The 22,458-nt window shown below is 37.1% G+C and overlaps 1 protein-coding gene across 1 annotated transcript in view; it reads right to left on the bottom strand.

Moving 5' to 3' along the window:
- Positions 1-9,836: 9,836 nt before the first annotated feature.
- Positions 9,837-22,458, bottom strand: part of LOC140734847 (coiled-coil domain-containing protein 91-like) — a 173,289-nt gene continuing 160,667 nt past the window's right edge. The window contains exon 14 of the mRNA XM_073059432.1: positions 9,837-10,028. Within this exon, the coding sequence (XP_072915533.1) occupies positions 9,906-10,028 (123 nt within the window). The 3' untranslated portion in view covers positions 9,837-9,905. The remainder of the gene's footprint in view (positions 10,029-22,458) is intronic.

The raw sequence follows: 22,458 nt of genomic DNA, 5'->3' as shown, positions 1-22,458 counted from the left end.
ACTGCTCCCACAACCTATGGACTCACTTTCAAGGACTCCTCTTTTCATGTTCTTGATCTTTATTGCTTGCTTGCTTGTTTGTTTGTTTATTTATTTATTATTTCTTTTTTTCTTTCTTTTTGTATTTGCACAGTTTGTTGTCTTTTGTACACTGGTTGTCCAGTCCTTCGTTCATTCTGTGATGATTTGCATATATTGAGCATGCCTGCTAAAAAAATGAACCTCAGGATGTATAAGGTGACGCATAATAAATTTACTTTGAACATTGAATGATATTTTACTTCCTTGTTAAGAGATTGCTACAGAACATGAATAAATCTTTCCACAACTCTTATATATGTGCTTGTCTGACTAATTGATTTTTGCTAATTTTAGATTCATTGTACTTCTGAAAAAGGATCTAGTACTTTCCCAGCGTATATGAAAAATAAACTCTTCTTGGGTTTAACTGATACCTGTACCCAGCTGGAAACCCAAGAAGAATTTATTCAACACTGTAATTCTGTTAGAACTCCAGCTTCACATTGTAAACTCCTTTAAAAAAAAGATGTATCGAATAAGATTCTCACACCACATCCAGTTAAGACCACGTTGAATTCACAAACAGCACTTTCATACTGGTTTCAATTATGTTGCATCCATTTGACTTATTAACTAACTTACTTTCAATCGAAATTGAGAATGCTGCACCCTCTCTTTGTTTTAAAATCAAGTTTTTAAAAATTTGAAACATGGTCTATTACTTAATATGTTACTTTTAAAAAATTAAATACAAAATATTTCTGTAACCTTTGTTTGGAATATTAATGTCTGGAAATCAAAAATTTGCTCTTTTCTACTGACACAGTACCAATTCAAAAGACAAAAAAAAATCTAAAACAAAATTTATATAAAAAGGATAGCTCCATCCCAATTAAATGGAATGAATTACAATTTATTCATAGTGATTAAAATCAAGACACTTACAATGGTTCTAGAAAGTTTGTGAACCCTGTAGATTTTCTGTTTCTGTGTAACTGTGTAGATCTTCAGGTAAGTCCTAAACTAGACAAAGAGAACCCAATTAAATAAATAACACAAGAACATTATACTTGTTTATTTATTTATTGAGGAAAACTATCCAATATTACATGTTTTTGTTGGAAAAAGTACGTGAACCTCTGGGGTAATGCCTTCTACAAAAGCTATTTGGAGTCAGGTGTTCCAATCAATGAGATGAGATTGGAGGTGTGGGTTGTAGAGGTGCCCTGGCCTATTAAAAAAACACGGTCAGGTTACTGACAGAGCTTGCTCTTCTCAAGAAAGATCTGTTTATGTGCACCAAGCCTCAATCAAAACAACTATCAGAGGACCTTAGAAGAAGAATTGTAGAGATGCATGAAGCTGGAAAAGGCCACAAAAGCATTTCTAAAGACCTGAGTGTTCATCAGTAAGAGAAATTGTCTACAATGAAGGAAACTCAGTACTGTTGCTACTCTCCCAAGGAGTTGATATCCTGCAAAGATAACACCAAGAGCACAATGTGCAATGCTGAAGGAGGTGAAAAAGAACCCAAGGGTAACAGCAAAATACTTGCAGAAATCTCTAGAACTTGCAAAAGTCTCTGTTCATGTGTCCACTATAAGAAAAACACTGAACAGTAATGGTGGTCATGGAAGGATACCACGGAGGACACCACTGCTCTCCAGAAAAAACATTACTGCATGTCTCAAGTTTGCAAAAGACCACCTGGATGTTCTGCAATGTTTCTGGGACAATGTTCTGTGGACAGATGAGACAAAAGTTGAACTTTTTGGCAGAAATGTATACTGCTATGTTTGGAGGGAAAAGGGCACTGCACACAAACACGAAAACCTCATCCCAACTGTGAAGCATGATGGTTTGGGGTTGCTTTGCTGCCTCAGGGCCTGGGCAGCTTGCAATCATTGAAGGAACAACAAATTCAAAACTGTGTCAAGACATTTTACAGGAGAATGCCAGCTTAGCAATCCATCACCTGAAGCTTAATAGAAGTTGGATAATGCAACAAGACAATGATCAGTGTAAGTCAACAACAGAATGGTTTAAAATGAAGAAAATTTGTGTTTTGGAATGGCTGAGTCAAAGTCCTGACCTTAATCCTATCAAAATGTTGTGGAAGGACCTAAAGCAAGCAGTTCATGCAAGGAAACCCACCAACATCCCAGAGCTGAAGCAGTTTTGTAAGAAGGAACAGTCGATGTGCTGGACTGATCAACAGTTACTGGAAATGTTTGAAGTCATTACTGTACAAGAAGTAACACCAGTTACTGAAAGCAGAGGCTCACGTACTTTTCCCAACAAATACATAAAATATTTGATCATTTTTCTCAACACATATATAATCATGTTTTTTGTGTTATTTATTTAATTAGGTTCTCCTTATCTAGTTTTGGGACATATGAAGATCTGAACACATTTTAAGTCATATTTATGCAGAAATAGAAAAAAAATCTATAGGGTTGACAAACTTTCTAGCACTACTGTAATGGTAAATTAATTCATAATTAATTTGAATAATGCTATTTAATAATGTTGAAAACCTTATACAACGAATTACAAATTTTCACTGATGAAACAATCAAAATGTACAACTAAGCAATTGAAAGAATCAATAACCAAGGTAAAAGTAAATTTTAAAGCTGACCCCCCCCCCCCCCAAAGCAAATTATTGACATCATGTAATCACACCATGTAATTCTGCAGTGCAGGTATTAGTATTTTAATTAATTAAACTGATAATCCTCTAGTGATCCCAATGACAACTGTTTTATAGATTAAACAGAAGACTGAAATTAAAAAAGCACATATGTCAATCAAATTTTGGCCTGACTTACAAAATTCTAATAACACGGCAACTCTGTGAGCTTTAAAAGACCAAGTTCTGGACTGACTGTCCTTTGGTCGACTGGTGATTGAAAGTTGTTCTTCCACATCAACTTGAAGCAGTTTTTGTGCAAAAGGATGCTGTTCATCATTAGATAAACTAATTAACTATGTGCAAATCAAAATGCAGGATAAAGTAAATTCTAAATAGACTATGCCATTTGTTCCTCAAGAAAGAAATGCAAAATAATAGATTTAAATAAGATTTGATATCCTTTACAAAATGATAAACAGATCCCCACATATAGCATTTTGCTAGTGTGCTTTTAAGTATGAAATGATCATTGTTCTGAGTAATTGATTGCAATATCTAATCACCCTACTATATATTTACTTACATATATCATTACTGCGATTTTGCCATTGATGACATCACCCAGTATTATTTCCAGTTGAACTAATTGTTCATAAAAATGGAATACGGTTTGACTTACTCAAGTTACTAATGCAATTCAGGAAATACAAGGGCAAACATGCATACAACCAGCATTCACACAACCATAATGTAATAATCACGTAATATTTTATCAGGTTGGGAAATTAATATTGATCAGGACATGGGGTGCAAACTCGCTATTCTTATTCAAAATTATGTCAGATGCATTTTTTTACATCAACCAAGACAGCAGATGAAATCCCAGTTTAACATCTAGCCTAAAAGATGACGCCTCCTATCAAGTAGCGTGTATTTAATGCACAGAGAGTCAGCCTAGGTTTCAGAGTTTCAAGGAGTGGGAGTTCAACTCAATAATTTGTAACTTATTAATAAGAAACAATTGATATATTTCCTCCTTTGGTTTGGTGTCAATTTTTAAATCAAATTATGTTCTTGTGAAGAATGCCAGGAAACTTTCCTACATTGTCAGCCAAAAAACCTATCTAGCCTAATCACATGCCAACTCTTAGTCTGTAGGCATATAGTTTACAATTATGCTCATCTATGTATTTTAATGGCAATAAAATGTTGTCTTTATATCATTTCAGAGAGTGAGGTCTCTCTCAAACTCCAGTCTTAAAAATGCAGATTCTTCTTTATCCTCAGTATAGATTCACTGTAATATGAGACAAAGGCTATGTTTGTTCTTTTAAAAGTTCCGAATTTAATTTTGAACTACTACTTTTGAAAACTAACACGAATTTTCTCTATAAATAATACATTCAGTTTTTGTATATTAGCTGCTATATACAGTATATATATATAGGCTTGCTCCTTTGCCAATGGTCTTTTACTATTTAGAAACCAGCTTGCCATAGAGAATTTTGTCAAATGCCTTAGAACAGCATCACTATCATTGGCCTTCCTTTTTCTTCCTCAAAGTATTCAATCAAGTTTTTCAGGCATGACTTTTCCCAACCAAATTACTGAGTTTGCTTAAAACATAACTTTCTAAATTACAATTAATGCTGCCTTTCAGCACTTTTCCTGTTCATTTGCTTATCTTTATTTAGGTGAAAGACCTTGATAAAGTGGATGTTTCCAATGCTGAAAGAGTCTAAGACCAGAGGACATGACCTCAGAATAGAGGGGCATCCTTTTAGAACGGAGATGAGGAGGACTTTCTTTAGCCAAAGTGGAAAATCTGTGGAATTCATTGCCACATGTAGCTGTGGAGGCCGTGTCTATTTGTATATTTAAGGCAGAGGCTGATAGATTCTTGACTGGTCACGGCATGAAGGGATACGGGGAGAAGGCAGGAGATTGGGGCTGAGAGGAAAAATGAATAGGCTGATAAATCTGCAATTATTTCAGTTATGCTTTTCTCTCCTTTTAAAAAGCAGAAAATACACAATAACTTGTTATTGTTTGAATATATATTTGAAAAGTCCTAAGTATTCTCTGACAGCCATATGTTAAGTCTTGTTTTCTATCTCTAGCTTTTATCATTAACAAGTCTCTTGTCAAGGTATTCTCTTCTGCAGTTGTCATAAATTAAATGAAATTCTTAGAAACGTCGAAACATAGAAAACCTACAGCACTATACGGGCCCTTCGACCCACATAGCTGTGCCAAACATGTCCTTACCTGAGAAATTACTGAGGGTTAACCATAGCCCTCTATTTTTCTGAGCTCCATATACCTGTCCAGGAGTCTCTTAAAAGACCCTATCGTATCCGCCTCCACCACCATTGCCAGCAGCCCATTCCACACATTCACCACACTCTGCATAAAAAAAACTTACCCCTGATATCTCCTCAGTACCTACTTCCAACCTTAGAACTGTGCCCTCTTGTGCTAGCCATTTCAGCCCTGGGAAAAAGCCTCTGATTATTCACACGATCAATGCCTCTCATCATCTTATATACCTCTATCAGGTCTTGTCTTGTCCATACTGGACCAACCACCACCACTGGGCTATAAACGTGCAGGAGCAGTGTGTGGTTAAATGCCTTGATCAAGGACACACATGCTGCCTCGGCTGAGGCTCGAACTAATGACCTTCAGATCACCAGCCCAAAGCCTTAACCACTTGGCCACCTCTCATCCTCCATCGCTCCAAGGAAAAAAGGCTGAGTTCATTCAACTTATTCTCATAAGGCATGCTCCCCAATCCAGGCAACATCCTTGTAAATCTCCGCTGCATCCTTTCTATGGTTTCCACATCCTTCCTGTAGTGAGGTGACCAGAACTGAGCACAGTACTCCAAGTGGGGTCTGACCAGAGTCCTATATAGCTGTAACATTACCTCTCAGCTCCTAAACTCAATCCCACAATTGATGAGGGCCAATGCACCGTATGCTTTCTTAACCACAGAGATAACATGCACAGCAGCTTTATGTGTCCTATGGACTCGGACCCCAAGATCCCTCTGATCCTCCACACTGCCAAGAGTCTTACCATTAATACTAGATTCTGTCATCATGTTTGACCTACCAAAATGAACCACCTCACACTTATGAGTTGAACTCCATCTGCCACTTCTCAGCCCATTTTTGCATCCTATCAATGTTCTGCTGTAACCTCTGACAGCCCTCCACACTATCCACAAGACCTCCAATCTTTGTGTCATCAGCAAATTTACTAGCCCATCTCCCCACTTCTTCATCCAGGTCATTTATAAAAATTACAAAGAGTAGGGGTCCTAGAACAGATCCCTGAGGCACCCCATTGGTGACCAACCTCCATGCAGAATATGACCCATCTACAACCATTCTTTGCCTTCTGTGGGCAAGCCAGTTCTGGATCCACAAAGCACAGTGCCGACAGGAGGTGTAAAATTTGTTAGTATTTGAATGTATAAGCATGTTTATACTGTACAAGTTAATAAGATGAGCCTTTCAGAGATGATTTAACCATGTTTACCTCCCCACTTTTGCCAAATTTGCATGGTAGGGGTTGGAGTGGGGAAAAGATTAAATGGATAAGTATGAAGATATTTACTCAAGGGAGCACTAACTCTTAACTAATATTATTCATCCACTACAGTTAATCATTTCCTGCTTTATTTACTAAAAGTCTCTAAAATCTAAAATTCAATATAGAGTGGATTCCAGTTAATTGGGACACACTGGGAGTGGTATATTTGGGCCCAATTAAGAAGCTGCCCCAATTTGACAAAGTTTCATGGAAATATTTTAAATATATGTATAAGAAAGGCAAACTAGCCTTTAACCACGACTATATATTAGTTTTAAATAAAATACAGAACAAATTAGAACACTATCAATACTACTACAGTACTATAAAACTGTGGATTATTTCCTAATAGCTATTGATGGAGGAATTCATTCAATGTGCCCCACCGTGTACTTTCGATTGACTGTAAATGAACAAATTAAGCACAGACACCTAGTGCAGATGATGGACTAGCTTCATACGATGTTTTCAATGATTGCATCCTCCAAAGCTTCCATTTCGTGGTAATATTCAAGATGATTGTCGATACCTTCAAATTCTTTGCAGTTTCTAACTTTGTTGAAGTAGAAAAACTCATTTCATTTTCATTCCTAGCAACTTCTGACATCTTGAAATTTGAATGCTTGAAACCAGTGAGCAAAACAATTCTGAATTGTCTTACTTCTCACCAACTATCAATGACAAAAATGCTGCTCTTCGAACACAAATATAACTGATACTATTTGAAAACTGTTCACTTTAAACATGGTTATATTTCTAACTGCAGCATAAGACCACTCAACTGATGCTAGTTAGAAACTTCTCAACAACGGTCTCCTGTTCTGTTTAAGTAGCATAGTGTCCTAAATAAATAAACAAAGGAAATTCTCATTATTTTCTCAATTAGTATTTGTTCATTAAGTGTTGCCTCAAATAAGCACCTGTCCCAATTAAGCAGAATGCACTGTAAAATCAAACAATAAAAAGTAATAAAAAGTTAGTGCCCCTCCCCTTCTTACCCCATCCCTGATATATTTAGTTTTTTTTCTCTCTCTGCCTGTTCTCCATCTCCCTCTGGTGCTCCCCTCCCCCTTTCTTTCTCCCTAGGCCTCCCGTCCCATGGTCCTTTCCCTTCTCTAGCTCTGTATCACTTTCGCCAATCACCTTTCTGGCTCTCAGCTTCACCCCACCCCCTCCAGTCTTCTCCTATCATTTTGCATTTTCCCCTCCCCCTCCTACTTTCAAATCTCTTACTATCTTTCCTTTCAGTTAGTCCTGACAAAGGGTCTCGGCCGGAAACATCGACAGTGCTTCTCCCTATAGATGCTGCCTGGCCTGCTGCGTTCCACCAGCATTTTGTGTGTGTTGCTTGAATTTCCAGCATCTGCAGATTTCCTCGTGTTTGTAATTTTGTATAGTCTGCTTTTCAAATGATCATGGAAAATATAAACTACCATGATGTATAGGTGTGTAAGCTCATGAGAGGCATTGATCGTTTGGCTAGCCAGAGGCTTTTTCCCAGGGCTGAAATGGCTAACATGAGGGGCCATAGTTTTAAGGTGCTTGGAAACAGGTACCGAGGGGATGGCAGGGGTAAGCTTGTCATACAGACAGTCGTCGTCATGGCTATCCCTCGAGGTTGAGGATAGTGGTGCTCACACAGTGGTGTGAGCATGGAATGCACTGCTGGTGGCAGTGATGGAAGCAGATACAACAGGGTCTTTTAAGAACCTCTTAGATAGGTACATGGAGCTTAAAAAATTAGAGGGGTATGCGCTAGGGAAATTCTGGGCAGTTTTTAGAGTAGGTTACGTGGTCGGCACAACATTGTGGGCTGAAGGACCTGTAATGTGCTGTAAATTTCTATGTTCTATGAAGGCAGATCACAGTAATATATTTACCCCCATTCTTTAACCATAGGAAGGAGTCACTCCTAATGAGACCATAAAGATTAGAAGTTCTTATTTAATTGCTTAAAAATTAAGTAACAACATTACACATTCACCTCACATATTGAATTTATTTTCCTTTACTTCTTTAATCAACATAAAATTAGCTTGTTCATAACAGAAAGTGATATTTCTAAAATAGATATTTTGTTGAATATGATTTACATTTGATTTCTAACTCTGTCAAACACAGAAATGATGACAGAAAGCACAGTATTAGGCCTGGTCCAGAAAATTCCTTGGTTAAAATGCTTATATATTCCAAAATCTACACAAACATAATCAAAATTAGTGACTGACAATATGGCAGAAACACTAAGAACTAGGAAAATGACCCTTTCATCTCATAGGGACCAATAGTCCGTATATGTTTGAGGTGCTTTGCTATACTGTATATGGTCACTTAGGCATACTTGTGAATTTAAAACCGCAAAATTACAGGTGCTGGAAATCTGAAATAAAAGTACAAAATGCAGCAAGGTATTTCTATTTGGTGAAAGGTAATTGACTTGTGACCTTAAAATTGTTTCCCTGTCCATTGAAGCTGCCCAACCAGCTAAATATCTGGTTTATCAACCTGCCTGCATATTTCTTTTATTTACCTATTGACATGATAATTCATCTTCAGCTCAATACTCAAGTTAATGGTCAAAATACTCAAGTAAAAATGTACATTAAAGAGCATAGTGCAAACAGACCCTCAAACCCGATTACTTAATAAGATCCCAGCTAATTGTTTACATCATCTTCATGTAAACCTGATAATTTTTTTCCATTTCTTCATGTCCAAAATTACACTAACCTGTGTTTACTGTACCCACCTATGACAGAACTGCCAGTCTTCTTTCTGAGGATTTATAAGTATAAATGAAGAACTTTCATCTCAGACTTAAATGGCTAATAACTTAAACTGAGATTGAGATCCATAACGTTAGAATTTCCAGGGGAAATAGCACATTGACTTTGAGAAGCTCTCTAAAATTGAGGCATTTCAATTAGATCACCCCTCATTATCCAAACTCTCAATTTAAATATTTAATCCAAAATAAATGGAAGCTTGATGTATTGTTGTGATAAGTGCAATCTGAATTCAAATTAGTATTTTGATGTGCGCAGCTATCTGGCAAATTCTTTGCTGTAAAGAAGAACACCGAAATAAGAAACCATAAAAACTATAGTGTTATTTCGCAGCAGACAATATAAAATTAAAGAAACTAAAAAATTCAATGGAGGATATACAAGATCTTTTAAAACTGGCTTTAAGTCCCCTATTGTCCAAAACTCTTCAGATGTTGCAAATGTTGAATATGATGAAGAAATATACATCTGGCATTAGATGAAAGCAATTTTGGTACCTGTACAAAATTGGTACGTAGAAGTTTCATTACAGTGCTCATAAAATTATATCTTAATGATATATGAACGAGGGTGTCCCTTTTGTGTAAAATTAATGTTCGTAAGCTTAATGTTATTCCCTTTATTAAGCTAATTTTATAGTTTTGTGCCAATTAAGTTGATAATATTTTTGTGCAATCTTAAGAGGATCTGTTTTGAAGATCTTCAAGGCTGCTAGTGACTTCAAGTAAGTATTGTGCACACATTTTAAACTGGCATGCACAACAGGAATGGCATTTCCAAACACACAGAAACCAAATAGATGGTGTCAGGTTTATTGTAATATTTGTTTCTCTTGCTTCATCTGTTTAAACATCTTGAAGTTACTCAATGTCTTGTTCCACAGCTAAAGGCATATCTTCCAAAAGTGCAGACAGCTGCTTCTGTGCACATGACAGAAACAGTCCCAAGCTGGTTAGGTTACGCTGTTGAGCCACTTGGTCAAGCTGCAAGAGAAAAAATAATTCATAATAAACCAGTGCTACAAAACAAGACATGAGCTAATTTTAAACAGATGGCTGAAAATAGAAAACAACAGATGACATCAGCAAGTTAATGCCTTAAATACAAAGCAAGATACAGGTTTCTCCTTAGGTTGTGAATGCTCAACTTAAGGAAAATGCTTGGTGGAGAGGCAGGATGGAACAGGACACACTTCCAGGCCGCTGAGAGGCTTCAGGCATCTTCAGCAGAGTGGGAATGGGGCATTTCCATGTTCCTTCTCTCTACTCCCTCCATGCCCTAAGATCACACTGCAATGTTCAGGTATTATGTTAAGCTGAACAGAGCTGGGAGTGGTGAGCAGACCCACCTACTCGTTCATCAATGAGGCAGGCCGGCGGCTGTTTTTCTGTTACAGCTGTTTCTTTGATCTTTTCCAATACGCTCTTTTTGTCCATTTATGGTTTACAAACAGGACTGGAGCTTTGTTGTAATCTGGGGACTGTCTTTACAACATTCAAGTACGACAGAATACCATTCAGATTTCTGGGAGGTATTCTGCAATACTTCAAAATCAGAATCAGGCTTATTATCATTGAAATGCGGTTTGTCGTGAAATTTGCACCTGCGTGTAGCACTTCTCAATTTCAAAATAAACTCTGATGAGTCAACTTTTTTTCTAATAAATCAGAAAAGGTCTACAAAATTATGAGGCCATAGACAGGGAGAATGCACATGAACTTTTCCCAAACATTGGGGAATTAAAAGCAAGAGGGCACAGGTTTAAGGTCGAAGGGGAAAGATTTAATAAGAACCCAAGGAAAGACAACTTCTCACACAGAGTGGTCAGTACATGATACAAGCTGCCAGAGAAAGTGGTTGAGGCAGGTACATTAACAGTATTAAACATTACTTGGAGGGGTACGTAGATCGGAAAGGTTTAAAGGCACGTGGACCAAATAAGACAGATAGAACTAAGTCACCTTAGTCAGCATGGACTAGTTGGGATGAATGGTTTGTTCCTGTGACTCAAAGACTCAATTACTTCATTACCTTTTTGCAAACAATTAAAATACTAGACAGAAGTTAAATAATATTCCAACTTTGATAAGGATGGTATCTGCTTTTCATGATCACAGAACTATGAGAAGGGAAAATTAAACAATAGCATATATTTGCATGTGTCATAAACACTTCCAGAACTATAGGATTCAACAAAACTTTGATCCATAGCCACAGTTTTTTTAAGCAATTTTCAACAACTATCCAGTACAGATAGAACTCTATCTTGCATTTAATGAAATAAAGGAACATCTTTCAACATAATGTAATTTATTCACAACATTATAGCATAGGGATTTTCAACAATTCTCATTTGAAAATCCTTTGATTTCTTTCTAATAGCAAAAAAATGCTGCACATACAAATGCAATCATAGTATTCATGTAATTTCATTACATTTTACCATATTAATACAAGATTATCTTAAAACCTTTTGCAAAAAGCAGAAACAACAGGTTTAGAAGGAATCTATCGGCTACTTAGGATGATTCCTAATAGAACATTGTCCTTCAACTTCATCACTCTGTCAGTTGGTCACTAAACATTTCAGAGTCTCCACAGATCAACTATGCAACTGAACCACTTAGTATATATGATACAATTAAAGCAAATGAAAAATATTCCCTGTTAAATATAAGCTGACTAAACCAAATACAATTGCTGATAAAACTGATCCAAAAATGTTATTTGAAAGGATGAGGAATGGGAGAAAAGGGTGGGGCTGATATTGGTTAAATATATTAGGTGTATTATTAAAGCCTACAAAAAGTAATGGACACTGCCCAGTCTATCACTTATAAAGCCTTCGTTACCTTTGAGCACATCTACAAGGAACGCTATTGCAGGAAAGTAGCATTCATCATCAAGGAAGGCAATGCTCTCTTCTCGCTGCTGCCATCAGGAAGATGGTACAGAAGCCTCAAGACCCACATCACCAGGTTGAGGAACAGTTATTGCCCCTTGGTCATCAGGCTCTCGAGCCAGAAGGTTTAACTTCACTCACCACAACACTGAACTGTTCCCACAACCTATGGACTCACTTTCAAGGATTCTTCTTGATATTTATTGCTTATTTATTTATTATTACTTAGCCTTTTTCCTTACTTTTAGTATTTGCATGGTTTGTTGTCCTTGCCAATTGCAGTTGTGTGCAGTTTTTCATTGATTCTATTGTGTTTCTTTGTATTATGTTCACAAGAAAATGAATCTCAGGGTTGCATATGGTGACATATATGTACTTTGGTAATAAATTTTATAGATTTAGAAAAAAAACTTTGGTGCAACAAAATACAGACACGCATTTAAAGTAACAAAAGTTTTGACTAATTCTAAACAAAAATACAAAATCACAAATCTTCAAAATCTTTTGGTGCACAGTGTGTACTTTAAGGCAAAGAAGGAGTGCCTGAACTCACCATTTGGCATTTTCATAAAGTACTCATTGCCAACTTTGAATAAAGCTGCACACAAAGGGCAAGCGACCTCTGTGCGTGAATTATTCTCTCCTGATATCAATTACTACCAGGTATCGGCTCTGGGGATCTCTATCATCCCGCAAAAATTATGGGACATTCACATGCAAATAAGGTAGAAACTGAAAATCAAACTGCATAAGAATTAAAAGCTTGGAAATTTAAAATAAATGAAGGAAGAAAATCATATGCATAATATTTCTATGTTATTGACTAATACATTGTATTAAGCAGAAATTAAAATTTGAGTATTATTAAAACCTCAGCTACATCTCATTCAAAGAGCAATATTTTAAAGGTTTTTGTAATTGTGAGAATAGTTAATGCTCGTGTCAGTATGCTGATTACTCTGCCACATGGTACACCACAGAGCAGAAGCAGATCTCTAACAGCTCCTGAACTTGTCCAGATACATACCCCAAAAAATAAACATCAGGTTTTCCGCATTATAGGAATTAAATCTTATTACATAATTTCAGCTGGTTTTAATCTGTAAATTAATGTTGAATTATTCAAAATGATCAGGAGCAATATGCATCATGAGGAATGCAAACAATAACTTTTTATTTTAAAAGTCCCAAAACACTCAGACTAAAAGGGTACCGGATGCTTCAAAGCTGCTTTCTTTTAAACACCCTATCTAATGCTCAGTGGAAATGGTACAAGGAGTTACAGCCACATGTATATTTCCGTACCCTGTGAGGTTCTGTAAAAATCTGTAACACACAGAAAACATTTTGCAAATGGAATTATCCATGTAAAAATAAAAGCTTAAATCAAATACGTGATTGAAGGCATCATTGAGTTTACCTAACAATGTACAGTAACTTTCTGGAGCAATGAAAGACTTTGATGGAGGGGTGGGAGCATATGTTCATGAGAAATAAATGTAATAAGTCTCAAATCTTGTTCTTAAGAGCTACTGACAACCATCCCAGTGTAAAAAAAAAGTTTTAACACTGAGAATCATTAACTTCAAATCCATTTTTTCTGTCCAAATACAATATACACACCAGAAATCGAGACACTTCTTCGTGATTTATTTACAAGAGAAGTGAGCTTTGAGGGATTTCACTCTCACCACAGATATTTGAAAAGCCTACAAACATTACAATTAGCCAAAAGACTGTTTAAAACACAAGTAGTTTTATATTGATAACAACAATTCAAAAACAAAGTTACTGGCATGAGACATTGTGCTTTAATATTGCAAAAACACCCGAATATTCTAAGAGCTGTTTAATTTTTGGTTCTGCAGGTGAATGCACAACACGGCATGACAAACAGACTTTAGCTATAATATTCTCCATTGCCTTCAGCCAATTGACTATTCATATGCAAAAATGGCCACTTAAATGAAAGACGAGCAGAGATTAATAGTGCAATTTCTTAGTGTCAGCCTTTTTCACAAAAATTGGCTTCTGATTATTCTCTTTCCTCCTTGGATACTGATTTTGCTAGGGTGTCATTACATAGGTATTGGTCAACTTCCAAAGCCTTGGCTAGGGGAGTTGAGAATTCTGACTCAACTTATTGGCAGGCCATTTAGTTGCAGCAACCACATTCCAAGTCCAATCCTTCCAACATCTACTCACATCTGCCACCACTATTGGGAGTAGGAATCCTGCTCACTTTCCCCTCGTTTATGCTAAACACCAGAATAGATTGTCATAAAACTAACCATTGCTCTGGCTGAAATCAATTAAGTCCAAACCTGAGTGCTTCTTGGTTGTTGAAAATTAATTACTCACTGGAAAAAAGAGGTGAGTGACAACTTACTGGTCGTTTCAAAGGCAAAAAATTTGACTAAAATCATTAATAATAACACCTTTTCTTAAGTAAATTGTGGTAAATTATCACTGCAAACAGTGATGAGGCAAGCAAAGTGAATTTGAGGGATGAGCCCTTCTGGTGTGTTGCAAAATTGACGCAGATGGAGTTGGAGTGAGCAATTCGGAGAGCAGAAGTCGAGGCAGAGGAGTTTCGATGCCCATCCAACTAAGGATGCAAGGTTGGATCACTCTAAGCACCAAGCTGATTTGGAGAGGTTGAGAACGGCTTCAGTCTGAGCAGTGAGATCTAGGCCCAGAGCAAATTGCTGGGTGGTGTGGTCTAGGCCTAGAGCAGGGGTCTGGTCCTAATGCTAAGCACGATCCTCTGTGGACAATTTAAACACCATCCCAGAGAGATTGGAAAGGCAGGATGTCAGGACCAAAGGCAAGGGTGGTGCTAATTTCACACTGAGACTCTGAGACTGCCCCGGCTGCCGCGCTTCGAGTGCGTGAGCTTCATGGTGATTCGCTCCACTACTATGATAAACTAAGACCGAGGGTTTGGGCCTACTGCAGGCTGCTCAATTTGGTTTGGAATGCTGTTGCTCATTTCCATTGTTTGCATGATTTGTGATTTTTTTTCTCTTTCTTTGCATATTGGGTGTTGGTCATTTTTATAATTGAGTTCTTTCAGGTTTCTTGCTTTGTGGCTGCCTGTGAGCAGACAAATCTCAAGGTTGTATAACTTACACATTCTTTGATATTAAATGTACTTTGAATCTTGATCCATGTGATGTTCCCACTTTGCTTTATATTCAATACAAAATGCCAAACATTTAAGAAAAACTAACATTAACCATATAACAATTACAGCACGGAAACAGGCCATCTCGGCCCTTCTAGTCCGTGCTGAATACTTACACTCACCTAGTCCCACCTACCTGCACTCAGCCCATAACCCTCCATTCCTTTCCTGTCCATATACCTATCCAATTTTACTTTAAATGACAAAATCGAACCTGCCTCTACCACTTCTACTGGAAGCTCGTTCCACATAGCTACCACTCTCTGTGTAAAGAAGTTCCCCCTCGTGTTACCCCTAAACTTTTGCCCCTTAACTCTCAACTCTTGTTTGAACTCGTCTTCTTGTTTGAATCTCCCCTACTCTCAATGGAAAAAGCCTATCCACGTCAACTCTGTCTATCCCCCTCATAATTTTAAATACCTCTATCAAGCCCCCCCCCCCCAACCTTCTACCCTCCAAAGAATAAAGACCTAACTTGTTCAACCTATCTCTGTAACTTAGGTGCTGAAACCCAGGTAACATTCTAGTAAATCTCCTCTGTACTCTCTCTATTTTGTTGACATCTTTCCTACAATTCAGTGACCAGAACTGTACACAATACTCCAAATTTGGCCTCATCAATGCCTTGTACAATTTTAACATTACATCCCAACTCCTACACTCAATGCTCTGATTTATAAAGGCTAGCATACCAAAAGCTTTCTTCACCACCCTATCCACATGAGATTCCACCTTCAGGGAACTATGCACAATTATTCCTAGATCACTCTGTTCTACTGCATCCCTCAATGCCCTACCATTTACCATGTATGTCCTATTTTGATTAGTCCTACCAAAATGTAGCACCTCACACTTATCAGCATTAAACTCCATCTGCCATCTTTCAGCCCACTCTTCTAACTGGCCTAAATCTCTCTGCAAGCTTTGAAAACCTACTTCATTATCCACAACACCACCTATTTTAGTATAATCTGCATATTTACTAATCCAATTTACCACCCCATCATCCAGATTAGAGAAGGCCAATTCTCTTCATGATCAAACGTTCGGACATTTAATTTTTTCTTCTCATGTGGGGTGGAGGGAGGGGAGGGTTGAATGAACGTGTTGCCGTTCTTTTCCGCAATTTGTTAGTTTTTTTTGTGGGGGGTGGGGTTGATGTTTCTCTATGAATGACTTCCACGGTTTTCTTTGTTTCATAGCTATCTACAAAAGACAAATCTTAGAGTTGTATTCTGCAGACATACACTGATAATAAATTGAACCTTTCAACCTTTAATACAAAAGATTCCGTGAAAATAACAATTCCAATATGAAGACTACTTATTTCAGTGCATGAAGATCAAGAAGCATCACTGGAATTTTATGAATCATTTCACAAACTTACTGTGTTTCTAAGGATGCAACAGTACACAACGACTTGCCCTACAAAAATTAACCAATTAGATCAAAGTAGTAAGCTGAGTTTTATATAGCACAGAATAACAAGACCTTTCTATAGCAATTCAAGAAATTTGGAATGGCTATATTCAGTTTAGTGGGAAAATTATTACTAATTGCCTTTGGCTTTTGAAACTTTATGTTGCATTTGGCATTTTAGCTGCAGAGAGATAAAATATTTAACAGTAAAAGTATATTTTCTGGTTAAGGAACTGAAACTTAATTGCACAGAAGCTCCAACAAACTATTGGCACCATGGATTTGTGATACTCTTTTACAAGCACTATTTAATGAAAATAGTATCATGGTGTTTTTGAAGGAAGAAAAAAATTGATGTATTTATCTCATTGACAAGCATTTCAAATTAAACATATTTAAACAAGTAAAAATGGCATATAAAAAAACTGGGAACTTGAAATAGATTTTAGAAGTGATGGCCGAATATGAGTGTCTCAAATATCTTTATAGCAGTTGGGTAACAGAGCTTGCCAGGTTGCTATGTGGGCTTGCAGCAAATGCAAGCTGTCAGACTTTTATAATTTCACTCGTCATTTTATGTGGTATTTGTGGATACTTTCCCAGTGCCCAAAACAGTTATTCATTTTCACTGAATGACCTCATTTTTTCCTGCAAGCATTTAGGGCATTTTTAAAAAATCCCTTTTCTTTACAGCCTTATAGAGTTTCTAAAAGACCCCTCAGGATTGACTCCAAGCATTTTGGAGGGATTAGCCTTTAAGCAGATATACCAGTGTTGAGAGCCTCAATTTTCAACCCTCTACTCTCATAAACCATCAAAATTCCACACTTCTCCACTGCAATTAAATTAATTATGATGGTAATATGAAAATATACCTGGGCCTACCTCATCAGCACAAGGGAGGGCTTCAATCAGAGTATTCACAGTCACTGTTGATCATGTGCTTACAATTGTTTTGCTTCTCAATTACAGAATGGCATCCGTTATCAGGGACTAACCCTGAAGAACTGTGCCCTGAAGGTTATCTTTATTTCTCTATTCATAGAATGCTGCTTGACCTAAGTATTGTCTGCATTCCTGTTTTTATTTCAGATTTACAGCATTTACAGTTATTTGCTTTTCAAGAAAACCATCTGCCAGGTTCTGTAGGCCAAGTGAAAAAGGAAATTAGCCACCAAAATGACATGCGATCATTAAATATTTGCCAATTACATATAAACTTTGGAAAGCAAAACAAAAACTAAAACCAAAAAGTGCATAAGGTAGATAGAGGAATAGATATGAATCAGAGGGGTCTGTCTTTGTCACTAGAACATCTACCTTCTTCAATAAGGTTTCCAGTTAAACAATGAGAAATACACAAAATCCATCTGGTTGTGAAGCGTAAGCCAAGACTTCTAATGTCTGTACTCAATTCTATGGCAATGAAAGCCAGTAAAATGAAGGTGCCTGGCGTACCTGAATGTTAACTTTGTCACTTGTGCAAATATACATCAGGATCACTGCAATGCCAATATTTTGCAATTAATATTTTATAAAAAGTTCTGCCTTTTATTTTCTCCCACCAAAATGAACATTGCATTCTACCAAAGCCAAAGTAAATTTATAACCAAACTACATATATAGTATATCACCATATACTACCTTGAGATTCATATTCTTGCAGGCATTTACAGAAAAATAAAGAAATACAATAGAATTTTTGAAAAAACATATGGAAGCAGACTGAAAAAACATTTAACGTGCAAAAGAATGCTAGAACATGAATTGTAAAGTCCTTGAAAGTGAATCTGTAGGTTGTGAGTTCAGTTCAGAGTTGAGCAGAGTGAAGTAATCCATGCTGGTTCAGGAGGCTGATGGCTGTAAGGTAATATCTGTTTCTGAACCTGGTGGTGTGGGACCTGGGGGTTCTGTACCTCCTGTCTGATGGTAGAAGCCAGAAAAGAGCAGGCCTGGATGGTGGCAGTGCTTATTGTAAACGCGCTCAATGGAGAATTTGCCCAAGATGGACTAGGCTACATTTGTCACTTTCTGTAGACTTTTCCATTTCTGGGCATTGGTGTTTTCATCCTATATTATATTCCATCTATAATTTACTTGCCCATGCATTTAACCTGTCTACATACTTTTTTAACGTATTGTGTTTACTTCAATGTACCTTTCACTTAACTTTCTAGTCAGTAATGTATTACCTGTAGACTCTACATCTGTCATTTGTCAGATTGCAACTAGTTGAAAAGGAAGCACAATTCTTGTCATATCCAAACAATTAAGATCACCAGTTGAAAGGTGAATTATTTTCACTTTTTTGTCCATTTCCACTCCTTAATCAATGTCAGTGGATTACCACCAATATCATGAGCTACTTTTTTATTTTTGCAACAATCTCTGTGTAGCACCTTTTGTTTGAAAATTAAAATAATCCACATTGACTGGTTTCCACTCACCTATCCTGCTAGTTAATACTGCAAAATCAATGGATGTATCAAACAAAATTTTGCTTTTCCATTGAGAATTTAACCTCAAAGAACAATGCTCTCACACTTCTACAGGTGTGAATATCTTGAACAGGAACCCCAAACTCTAATTTTACATCCATACATTTATCCATCAAGTATTTTTTGATATGTGCCTCAAAATAACAATGCACATAGTTCCCAGAGTTCTGGGTTTTACTTTCAATCCAAGCTGCTCAAACTCTGTTGCAGATACTGATTTCCAATCTTAGTCAGGATTTGCCATAAGAACTGTATTTGTTATACATTTGAGTTCTCCTCAATCAACTCCAAATTTCTCTCCAGCTGCAAGATGTCCTCAATCTTGCTATTAAGCCTGCAACATAACTTCAGGAGATCCCGCTTGGTGACGCAATAATATCAGCGCCGGACTCCGGACCAAAGGTTCCGGAGTTCAAATCCAAGTTGGGTTGAGCATCGAGCTAGCAACTCGGCCTCATAAAAACAAGAATAGCTTGCTGTGGAAACACTGTCATGATGGTGCTTGGATAACTCCACTGCTGAGTTTAGTGCTATTATTCTTCTTCTATAACTTCTGGAACCCCAATATCAGGGCAGTAAATAATAATAGACATTTGGTGTCCCATTACCTACCCAAGTTGCAATAACATGCTTCCATTCATAATCATGAACCACAACTGTACCTTAACTTACACTCCTGAATCAAGTTCCGGTTACTGTTATCATCTCTGAAATCCTGCATTTTAAAGACATGTCAACAATGCTGAGCTGAGTTCCATGAGTTGCACATAGTTATTGCAAATGTAGATGTCACAGATCGCAGCTTGCACCTCAACCTTCCAGCATTTCACATTACGGCACCTACACTTTTACTATTTGAATACTGAATTAAACTTGAATTAAAAAGCTTATAATATTTTCAATTAAGTTACAAATACAAATTAGTTACAACAGCCTGTTTACATAGCTTGACAACATGCCAGGGTATTTTGCCTGCTGCATTGCTCAGACTCCATTAATTTCTTCAACAGCTATTCCGGATTCTGGCCGCTGAAGAGATGGTGGAGAATCACCTTGACCGTGCATGGTGATGATTTTAATGGGAACAAGGAGATACAATGCCATCAAATGAAGCTCAAGATCAAAGCTGATGAAGAATTCCTCTATTGTTAAAGCCGGGGGTGGAGGGAGATGTAAGGCACTCTTTCCCTCCACTAGCCTGCAGGTCAACCTTGGGCACAGTGTAGCACCTGCTAACTGCTTAGCCCCCAGATCAGGCTCACGTGAAGCCATGGGAGTAGATGATAGATGGTCACATGAGGAGCTGGTGCATATCACAAGTTCTGGTTATGCGACCACAGCTGCCAGACAGACAATCTCTGAAGAGTGTTCATAATGGCTGGGGTCACCTGTCTTGTAAAGACATTGCCCAGAAGAAGGCAATGGCAAACCACTTTGGAAGAAAAATTTGCCAAGAACAATCACAGTCATAGAAAGACCATGATCACCCATGTCATATGACACAGCACATAATGAACAAACGATTGTTAAAGGAACAGAGGGATTGCAAACATTATACTCTTACTCTAAGATTAGTGTTTAGGAACCCAAATGAGCCAATTACAGCTCTTTACTAACTGTTATGTAAAAATCTGGAGAACATTAATAGCTACTTGAACAAACATGGATTAAGAAGTCAGTACAAAGTTAAAAGCAAATTGAATTTGTTGATGAGATAAGAGATTACATGAGGGGAATGTGTTGATGTTGTACATAAATTAATATACAAAAGACAATTGCAAAGAAACAATGGAGGTGCCATTACAATATTAGACAATTATACCTGTTGAAAACAAGTGAGATGAATATAGAGGAGCAACTTTGCAGAGAAATTACAAATATGCAGAAACCATGACTGATTATTATGGGGAGCTTCAATTATCCTTAGATAAACAGGGAGAACAATAAGAAAGGAAAAAGAGGGGGGGAAAGTTTCAAGTGTACTCAGGTCAATCCTGACCAGCATCTTCCAGACAAAGAAGGGTTGGGCTTGTCTCTGGGCTCTGAGGCAGGTTAAAGCTCAATGAGGTTTGAAACAGAAGTGTAGAGAGCAACTATCATTAAACTGAGAACTGCAATTCAAGAGAGATCACCCACTCTAAGGAAAGAATCGTCAATTGGAGAAAGGTCAATTTAAACGCAATGAAAATATATTTGGCATGGTTAATTGTTATCAACGACTGACAAGTGAAAATATAGTTTACTAATAAATGGTCTATAAGTTGATCTGGGTGAAATCTAGATAACAGTTCCATGTGGATGAAAGGTAAGAAAATCAAAATCAGTACTCCTGAGATAACCAGAAATAAGCAGGAAAAAAATTTTTTTTGCAGAAAGAAACTGAGAAACCTATTAAAAGAAAGTGGTAAGTTAAAGCAAAGAACAAAAATGAGGATCAGAAACAAATAGAAAAGATGGATGGTAAACATACTGGAGCAAGTAAAAATCCTTCAAGTATCTGAACACTTATGGTTAGTGATCAGATGGGAAAAAAAAGACCTTCACATGGAAGATGACCCCATATACAAATAAACTGAAGTTGTTGTAGAAGACTGGAGACTGTAAATTTTGCACCTTTGCACAAGAAAGTTTGCAAAAATAAATCAAGCAAATACACATCAGTCTGTTTAAACACAGTGGTGGGGAAGCTTTTAGAAACAATAATTTGGACCAGAATTAACAGTCACTTTGACAAGTGTTAAGAAACATCACCAGGAATATGCTTAGGCAAAAAACATTTAACTACTGGACAGACATTTTTGATTAAATATGAGAGATTTGATGAGATAAATTGACTTTGAAAAGGCATTTGAGAAAATGTGACATCAAGATTGAAGCCCGTGGGCTAGTAGCAGCATGGAGAGAAAACTGGCTCCATGACATGAAACAGAGAGTAGTAGAGAATAGCAGTATTATGCAGGGAAATGTGAGGTAGTATTCCTCAGGCTTTGGAACAAAGACATCTGCATTTCTTAATATGTATTTCCTTGGATCTGCAATCACAAACCAAAGTTTCCAAATCTGCAGATGACACAAAAATTGAAATTGCAACAGGCATCGGTCATGGTAGCAACAGCCAAGCATGTGACAGATGAATTTAATGCAGAAAAATATGTAGTGTTACATTTCTGGAGAAAGAATGAGGACAAGCAATATAAACTGGATGGCACACTTCCAAAAGTGGTAGAGGAACAGCGAAATTTGAGGTTAAATATACTTACAGCATTGAAAGTGTCAGGATAGATTGAATATTTAAAAACATACAGGATTCTGGTCTTTGGAAAAAGATGTAAGAATCATGGGGAAATTTATAAAACCTGGCAGAGCCATAACTGGAGTACTCTGTCCATTTTAGGATAGATGTGAAT

This window comes from Hemitrygon akajei, chromosome 10 (assembly GCF_048418815.1).
Source record: "Hemitrygon akajei chromosome 10, sHemAka1.3, whole genome shotgun sequence".
NCBI classification, from domain to species: domain Eukaryota; kingdom Metazoa; phylum Chordata; class Chondrichthyes; order Myliobatiformes; family Dasyatidae; genus Hemitrygon; species Hemitrygon akajei.
The sequence above is the reverse complement of the archived record's forward strand: the minus strand, read 5'-3'. Positions and strand labels throughout refer to the sequence as shown.